This window comes from Trifolium pratense, linkage group LG4 (assembly GCF_020283565.1).
Source record: "Trifolium pratense cultivar HEN17-A07 linkage group LG4, ARS_RC_1.1, whole genome shotgun sequence".
NCBI lineage: Eukaryota > Viridiplantae > Streptophyta > Magnoliopsida > Fabales > Fabaceae > Trifolium > Trifolium pratense.
The window spans coordinates 47,652,156-47,661,374 of NC_060062.1; the positions used below are offsets into that span (position 1 = coordinate 47,652,156).

At 33.7% G+C, this 9,219-nt stretch overlaps 2 protein-coding genes across 2 annotated transcripts; one reads left to right on the plus strand and one right to left on the minus strand.

The window, feature by feature from the left end:
- Positions 1 to 105: 105 nt before the first annotated feature.
- LOC123881615 (L-ascorbate oxidase homolog) lies at positions 106 to 3,796 on the plus strand. The gene is made up of 9 exons (XM_045930337.1): positions 106 to 310; positions 436 to 584; positions 944 to 1,053; positions 1,130 to 1,400; positions 1,703 to 1,799; positions 1,897 to 2,242; positions 2,465 to 2,830; positions 2,951 to 3,029; positions 3,424 to 3,796. Exons 2-9 carry the CDS (start codon positions 441 to 443, stop codon positions 3,625 to 3,627), a joined length of 1,617 nt encoding a protein of 538 aa, XP_045786293.1. The 5' UTR covers positions 106 to 310; positions 436 to 440; the 3' UTR covers positions 3,628 to 3,796.
- A 3,746-nt stretch (positions 3,797 to 7,542) lies between these two features.
- On the minus strand, positions 7,543 to 8,772 carry LOC123922790 (F-box/kelch-repeat protein At3g23880-like). Its single transcript, XM_045975480.1, has one exon. The coding sequence runs from the start codon at positions 8,710 to 8,712 to the stop codon at positions 7,543 to 7,545; it is 1,170 nt and encodes a 389-aa protein (XP_045831436.1). The 5' UTR covers positions 8,713 to 8,772.
- Positions 8,773 to 9,219: the final 447 nt, after the last annotated feature.

The following is a 9,219-nucleotide window of genomic DNA, read 5'->3' on the forward strand; positions in this document are numbered from 1 at the left end:
ATACATATACATAATTCAATTAACAGCAGGCATGTCATAGTATAGTATATAACTTTAGTTTGAAGCAACTACAAAATCATCTAAACCCGTTAACAGCGCCGAAGATGAATCATCAAATTGCTACCTTAAAAGCACCAACCAAAAAAAGATACTCTATTTTTTCAATTTTTTATTATCATAGTAGTAACACTCTTTGCATATATATTATTATGCAAACAAATGTTTCATCAGTACAATCTCCAAGCTTGAGTAGGTGTGTCACACTCTCACTCTTGAAGTGAGTCAAAGTTTGAGCACAATCACAAAACTGGTAATTTTCCAACCTCTTTCATTCTAAGAAATTTGAATATTAAAGTGATGTTTCATTTTCAGTTCTTAGTTTCCAACATTCTTACCTCAAAATGTAACCATGTTTTTTCTATTGGTTAATTGTAGAGGCAATGAGAATCACATGTTTCTATCTGCTGCATTTTGTTATTCTTGTTTTGCTTGGTGTTTCTCTAGTGCAAGCAGAAGATGCATACAAATATTTTACATGGACTGTGACTTATGGAACTCTTTCTCCACTAGGCAGTCCTCAGCAGGTGTGAAATATTCTTTCATTTAATCTTATTAAGATGGATTTTCAAAATATTAAAGGATGTATCATTTCGTATAGAAAATCAGAATTAAATGAGCTTTTACCCTTATGTTCTATACGAGATTTTTGTTCTCATTGAACTCAATTGTCACATTTTGTGCTCAACTAAAATTAATAACTAATGACAACATGATTCTGATATCCTGTACCAATAGGAGATTTCAGTTATTGTAGAGTTCAATAGTAACATTTGGTGCTCAACTATAGATTTAGTAACTAACGACAATATGATTATGTTTTCCGGTACGAATACAAACTGTGTTTTCGAAGTCTAGTCTAAAATTGTGGTGCTTGATTTTTCAGGTGATTCTGATCAATGGTCAGTTTCCGGGACCTCAACTAGACTTAGTAACTAATGAAAATGTGGTTCTCAATCTTGTCAACAAATTGGACCAACCATTTCTACTCACTTGGTGAGTTTCTCTATTAAGGTTGTAGCATTTTATTTGAGAAAATGGCTTAACAATTAACAATGTTGTTGTAAACCAGGAATGGAATTAAACAAAGGAAAAATTCATGGCAAGATGGGGTATTAGGGACCAACTGTCCTATACCTCCAAACTCAAATTACACATACAAGTTTCAGGCTAAGGATCAGATTGGAACCTACACATACTTTCCATCAACTCAATTGCATAAAGCAGCTGGAGGATTTGGAGCACTTAATGTCTATCATAGATCTGTCATCGCAGTGCCTTATCCATACCCGGACGGAGATTTCACGTTACTTGTTGGTGATTGGTACAAGACCAGTCACAAGGTATAAGCTAATTTATAACGCGGTGCATAATTTTCTAACATCACTAGTAGCAGTAATCTATGAAGTATTCCAACGGATTTGAATTTGCTGCAGTAAAGGATTCACGCAGTCAGCACATTTTTGGTTGTTTGATCGAGATCTGACTGTACAGAAAGCAAGCAGGTTTACTGAGATCGAAATCTATAGATCATTTCGATCTTGATACAACGACCAACGATATGCTGATTCCATAAATCCGTGGAATTTGTGACTGCAGAAAATATAAATTCGAAATCTAATATTCATCCTTTATATTTTGATAGGCATTAAGAGAGTCTTTAGATTCTGGAAAATCTCTAGCATTTCCTGATGGTCTTCTTATCAATGGCCAATCTCATACATCTATAAATGGTGATCAAGGTAAGACTTTTTAAAAATTCTAAGAAAGCCATACAACTTTATCATTAAGTTTGTTTTGCCAAACAGTACTTATGCTTACTTAGTTGCTTAATTACAGGAAAGACTTACATGTTCAGAATCTCAAATGTGGGAATGTCAACATCAATTAACTTTAGAATTCAAGGACATACCCTTAAACTAGTTGAGGTGGAAGGATCACATGTTATTCAGAACATATATGATACCCTTGATGTGCATGTTGGACAATCAGCTGCTGTTTTGGTAACATTAAATCAATCTCCAAAGGATTATCACATTGTTGCTTCAACAAGATTTTCCAGAAGGATTCTCACAGCAACTGCAGTGTTACATTATACAAACTCTCACTCCCCTGCTTCTGGTCCATTGCCTAGTCCTCCTGCTTATCAATATCATTGGTCTTTGATTCAAGCTAGAAGCTTCAGGTAATAAATATGGTGATTTTCAGTTTGATAATCTACGACTAACACAATAGCTACATTTTAAAATAAAACTGATCAAAATGAGACAAAAAATTTCGACGAACAAAAACAAAATTTAGTGTAATTTGTGACTAAAAACATATTTAAGCAGTAAGCACACAAGTCTAACCAAAATCAACAAGCTTTAAGTTTGCTTTAATTTTAACATTTTTTTTTTTTATTCAGATGGAATCTAACAGCAAATGCAGCAAGGCCAAACCCACAAGGATCATACCACTATGGAAAAATAACTCCTACAAAGACAATTGTATTAGCCAATTCAGCACCATTAATTAATGGAAAATTACGTTATGCTGTTAACAAGGTTTCCTATGTTAACCCTGATACACCTCTCAAACTTGCCGATTACTTCAACATTCCTGGAATATTCAGTGTGAACTCAATTCAAAGCATTCCTTCTAATGGTCCTGCATCAGTAGCTACCTCTGTATTGCCAACTTCTCTCCATGATTTTATTGAGCTTGTTTTCCAAAATGATGAAAACAGCATGCAATCTTGGCATCTTGATGGTTATGATTTTTGGGTTGTGGGGTATGTAATCATTCTTTATTTGCATTTTGGTTCCATTTTCTTTATGTATTGTAGAAGTAATAATCATTGCTTAAAATTTGTTAGAGGGAGACTTGATTATGTTTTGTGTGATGATTACAGTTATGGTTTCGGCCAGTGGACACCAGCCAAGAGAAGAATCTATAATTTAGTAGATGCTCTAACCAGACACACTGTTCAGGTAACTTTTTCATCAGTAGGATTCAAACTTGATATCTCGAGATTTATAGTACCCACACGCACAATGTACTAACTACTTGCGCTAGCGCCCGGTAGTATTGTGCGGCAACTAAAAATGAGAATCTAATTTATAAGATTTATTTTTAATAAAGTACTAGCAAATTTGGATTGGTGCAATCCTACATAGTCAACCACATATCAAGCATAGCATATGTGGTTGATTGTCACAGGATTTTGAGTGCACACAAAACATCCATATATAGCATCAACATACTTATGACAATACTTATTTTAACATGATATTTATTTAAAATAAGTGAATATATGCTATTAATATGTGTAATTTGTGAGTATCTTTTTGGTATGCTTACTTGATGTGCTTCAAATTATCATAGGTGTATCCAAACTCTTGGACTACCATATTGGTGTCATTGGACAACAAAGGTATGTGGAACCTGAGGTCTGCAATATGGGAAAGACAGTATCTTGGACAACAACTGTATCTTAGGGTTTGGAATGAACAACAAAGCCTTTATAATGAATATAATATTCCCTCTAATGTATTGCTTTGTGGTAAAGCCATTGGACATCACCTTTAGTGTCATCAAACTCAAAATTTTATGATATTCATCTTCTAGTCATGAGTGTTTGGCCACAAAAGAGACTTTAAGGAAAAATTATTGAGAGAATTCCTAAATTATGTGTTGTCTTACTATTGTGTAAATTTAAGGAAGATTTTGTATTAAAATTTCATTGCTCATATTTGCATATAATTTTGCAATCAATTTTCATTTTTCCTCTAATATTTTCCGTTGTAAAACGACTATACAAGAAATGTCTATACATAGAGGCAAAAAGTATAACCAAAGAACAACCCTAAAAGAGCAGGTAGAGAAACCAAGCAAACAAAACCACCAATAACCAAACCAAACCAAACCAACCAGTAAAGGAGACATCCCACAACCAAAACAACAGCTAGCCTAGAAGTAATTCAAAAAACACAAGGACAGGGCTGGTATGCACTAAGCATCCGGGAAAGAACAGAAACAAGAACAGTACATAACAGCATCAGGGAAAGAAAGAAAGAAAAAAAATCCCTATTGGTTCAATGTAACAGAACATTAGAGAAGTTACAATACATGCATTCTGTCTTAAAACACTGAACAAAAACAACTACTATTGGTTCATAAAAATAATAACTACCACAAACAACACAATTGTAAACTGAAAATCAGTTGCTAAATAAAAAATAACTACCAATATACCATTCGTAGGACGTATTTAACTCCCAATATACCACTTTCAAGATAACGCCCATTCGTAGGACGTATATAACTCCCAATTTATACTATCCGCCACCTTTTCAGCACTCTCAAATTTATATCTTCATCCTGCGCTTTCTTTTTTTACCCTTAGCAGACCCAATTAGAGTATACTAAAAGAGAAGAAAATATTTGAAGGAGCGATAATTATTAGACCCAACCATTGAACCACAGCATACCAAATAGTCAAACCTAAATTGCAATGCAAGAAAAGATGAGTTGAGTTTTCCATACTAAAACCACACATCAAACAAACGGTATAATCTGATTGACGGATAATACCTCTCCGCCACAAATTAGTCTTAGTCGGTAATCTATCCAGAAGATAATATTCATATTAATCAATATTACAGATAATTAAGAAGAGATGCAAGGGTTGGGCTTCAACGAAACAACTCACCAAATGTTTTTATGTTGCTCAAGTACAGCCCGAAAAATATCTGAAGCAAAATATAAACTTGTTTTATTCAGAAATCATGTAAGTGAAAACATGGAAGACTCCACAGTACGATTTACCATCGCGGTGATATTAGACTCTCATGGTAAATATGCAGACCGGACACGCGATCGTTAGTTCGTTACTTGTCAAGGGATAATCAAACCCACCACTATTTATGTTATATAGGACAAGTTGGGAAGACAATGTACTCATTAGAACAACACCATTTTCTGAAATGAACAACATTTTTTGATTGGGAATACAGGAAAATTCTGAATGGTTCTCCAAGAATCTTCACCAAAGGTATAAAATTTGGTCAAAATTTCCTTAGAATCCTTATTTACCAAAATGAATAACACCTTGTACTTGTCATTAACGTGATCATAGCCAAAGCCATAACAGGGGTTGATGGGTTGTCAAATAATGAATTCAAAGGGTAAGATACAAATATTTTGGGGTTGGTTCTAAAGGAAACCGGCCAATCGTTGGTGAGTCATGCTTGGATCCTGTTAGTAGTTGAGGTAGTAGTGATAATTAGGAAATAGTTTGATAGAGTAGAATGCTTAGTTGATAGTTGAATAGATAGTAGCTAATATTGGAACAAGATGTAACACATTAATAGTCAACTTATTGTAGGAGGAGAGTAGTATATTGAAGCCTTAATGTTATTAATATTGCATTCCAAAGGCTTGAATACAATTGTACCTAGTTTGCCTATTTATAGGAGTGGAATGTATTCTAGATAATTCATTCTAAATTCTTCATGATATTTCCTAATAGAAATCTAGTAATGGTTTATTCTACTAGTTGCTCAAAAATTCTAGAAAGAACATCATCACTTGATAAGTAATTTCTATAAGTTACTCATGTATTGTAGAAGATTCTAGAAATATGCATCATATTTTGATTCCAACCTTTGCACATTTTGATTCCCCCAAGCCTCTTCCACTACCTTTTTAAAATTATTGTGATATGGAGTCAATAATTATTAAATCGGAAAGGTTTAGGACCCCATTCAAAATCATTACCCTTCAAATGCAAAGGACGATGATTCGACTTCGACACATCTCTCGGTAGAGCCCTTAAAGAATAATATTCCCCCAATAATCCGCCCATTCTTTAGAAATAAGCATTCTATCCACCCTGAACTTTCTTCACTTTCACTTCCTTCACTCTTGAAGTGAGTCAATGTTTGAGCAGAATCACAAAACTGATAATTTTTTAAATCTCTTTCATTCTAAGAAAATTGAACATGAAATGTTTCATTTTCAGTTTAGTTTCCAACATTGTTTTCCTTAAATTGTAACCATGTTTTTCTATTGGTTAATTATAGAGGCAATGAGAAGCACATGTTTTCTTTATCTGCTTCGTTTTGTTGTTCTTGTTTTGCTTAGTGTTTCGCTGGTTTTGCATACAAATATTTTCTGCAGTAACCTGTGTAGTGTTTCAATTCAACCGATTTGAATTTTCTGCAGTCACAAATTCACGTAGTTAGCACTTTGTAAATGATTTGTTTGATCGAGTTCTGACTGCACAAAAAAAAAGTAGATTTTATTTTTTTAAACTCTAAAATATTGAGCTTGAAATCTATACTGTTACAGTGTGATGACTGCATAAATGCATGTAGTATCACATTTTTTTTATAAGGAGTATCACATTTTTTATGGTACTGCGAAAGTTAGTAATTAGTTATTAGTGTTAATATTTTCCATTTTTGTCAGGACTCGAATCCTGAACCTTTGACTTTTTTACTCCTTTATCCATCAGCGTCACATGTTAATTAAATAAAGAATGCTAGAGACACGACAACAAAAAATATGTTTGTAGTGTATCTGAGAAATAAAGTGCTCCATAATATCATTACAAAAAAAAAAAGTGCTCTATAATATCTAAAGAAAAAGTGCTCCATAATGTAGGTCTTTTTCAAAATTCTAAAGATGGATTTGGTATTCATCCTTTATATTTTGATTTTGTTAGGCATTGTAAGAGTCTTTGGGTTCTAGAACAAATATTGCCGGGAAAACACTTTTTAAGGTACACGTTTTCAACACACTCTTTTTTATTGGTTGAAATTCATATGGGTCTCATATAAAATTTATGGGACTCGTATAAATTTTAACCAATTAAAGAAAGTGTATTTAGATGTATGTATTTGATAGTGTGTTGCTAGCACTATTCATTCCAAAATTCAGACATGTATATTGACAAATTGAGCATTAATTAACTTTTTTAGAAAAATTCTGGATGTTTTCTTGGGGATAAAATACCATATGTTATATGACTTACGAGTTAGTAATAAACTATTAATAGTAATATCAAAATAGGTGGCATGAAGCCATTAAGCATTAGAGAGGCTTCATTAAATAAAGAATCTTGTGAAGGCTCTTGTGTCCCTCCATGAGATTATCAAGAATCATGTATTCAATAAAAGCATTCAATGTCTAAACCATATAACAAAGAAAAAGTTTTCCATTTTTGTTAACAAAAACAAAACAAACTCGCCACATATTTATTTCTATGATGCTTGAGTACAACCCAAAAAAAATATCTGAAGCAAGAGATAACTTGTTTTATTCAGAACTCATGTAAGCTAAAACATGGAAGACTTCGATCCCCGCAACTACGATCGGGAGGGGGCTGGAATCACTTGTTGCTAGAACTGACTCCCCGAACCAGATTCAACTGGCCGTGAAAAACCAAGAAAATAAAAATAAAAAATAAACATGGAAGACTCCACATTACACAAATGTGATTTACCATGGCGGTGATATTAGATTCTCACGATAAATCTGAGGATCAAACACATCATGGTTGATACTTATAAAGGGATGATCCAACACACCACTATTTAAGTTATATAGGAAAAGTTGGGAAGAGGAAGACACCTTTAGAAGAACAACACCATTTTCTGAAATGAACAATAGGTCAATAAAAGAATATGGATCTATAGAATTCAAGAAGATTAACTTGTCACGAGGGATGTTGATCAATTTAGTCCAGGACTCAACAACTCGGTACTCTTTCATCGACCACACAACCAAATGAGTTCTGTTGACAAAACACAAGCAAAGACAATCATTCAAAACACAGAGCGAAGGACTGCACATGTAGTCGTTGCAGTCACGAATAGTTGGAGGCAGCAACACATCCCGGTAAGTCTCCTTATCCAGATCAAAAGAAATAATCACATATTGTGTTGGGAAAATCCATCTATGAGCAACCCAATTCAGAGTGCCGCTCACATATTTTCCGTACTTCTGGATAGGATGAGCATAGGGTAAATCCTGAATTGTCCTCCAAGAATCTTCACCAAAGGTATAAATTTTGGTCAATAATTCACCGAAATCTTCATCGTCAGAATCGCCATCAACATGTTCCACAACTGCTAACACCCTGTACTTGTCATTAACATGATCATAGCCAAAGCCCTCATACAGCATCTCCCAATCAGGCGAAGGAATAATTTTGGGAGAACTATTGGATTTCAAACCGATAGAAGGGTTATACATTATCATATTACATTGATAAGGATGAGGATCATAAATACACAAGAAACCATTGCATGAACCTAAAAGATAATTCTGGTCGTTTTCCAAGCCGTTGAATCTATCTGGTATAACACGGGTTGATGGGTTTTCGAATAATGAATTCAAAGGGTAAGAACAATCGCTAAAGGCTAATCGTTGGTGGCTCATGCTTGGATCCGCAATTGAGATGAGAAGATGTTTGTTTGCAAATTTGGGATCTGAAATTAGGGTTTTCCATAACTTACAGACGAACCTAAATTGAAGGAGAGACCTAGCCGGAAGCCTCAGGAGAATCTCGACGATGAGTTCAGACGGCAAAAACGGCTGATTATTGGTGTTGAGTTCGAACACCGGTTGAGTGCAGACGGTGTCGTTTTGACGGTGGCAGAGATACATACTTGAAAGGACAATGCAATTTATTTGGTCTTAGGTTTTGCAAATGAGTTCAGTTGCTGTTGCTTCAATCTGATCGTAAAATTCAATATATATAATGTGCTACTACTAGTGGATATATGTTGTCTTTTTCAACATTTGAACCCTATGCATCCTAATCTTTTTTTGGTGTCTTATGCATCGTAAATCCTAATCACAAACATTTTGAACTTATTTTCATAAAAATTCTCACCATAATAAGAGAAACAAAATACCATTTGTATTACAAAAAAAAAAATACCATTTGTCATTTTAAATTTAGGGTGTTTGGATTGACTTATTTTTTAGCTTATGCGAAATAGTTTATGTAAGTAAGTTTTTATTTGACAACCAAAAAAAACTTTTATTTTAATTCATAAATTCTAATTAACTAAAATTGTAGTTTTATAAGTTGTTATTTTATAAACAATCTTGACAAACTTATAATAATATATAATAACTTATTTATTTGTATAAGCTCAAAAATAAGTC

What these genes read in the sequence shown, in the direction of transcription:
- LOC123881615 (XM_045930337.1), top strand. Translation starts at nt 441, where the DNA reads ATGAGAATCACATGTTTCTATCTGCTGCATTTTGTTATTCTTGTTTTG. An exon ending in CACTAGGCAGTCCTCAGCAG is followed by an intron (nt 585 to 943) that starts GTGTGAAATATT and finishes TTGATTTTTCAG; the next exon opens with GTGATTCTGATCAATGGTCA. An exon ending in CAACCATTTCTACTCACTTG is followed by an intron (nt 1,054 to 1,129) that starts GTGAGTTTCTCT and finishes GTTGTAAACCAG; the next exon opens with GAATGGAATTAAACAAAGGA.
- LOC123922790 (XM_045975480.1), bottom strand. Translation starts at nt 8,712, where the DNA reads ATGTATCTCTGCCACCGTCAAAACGACACCGTCTGCACTCAACCGGTG.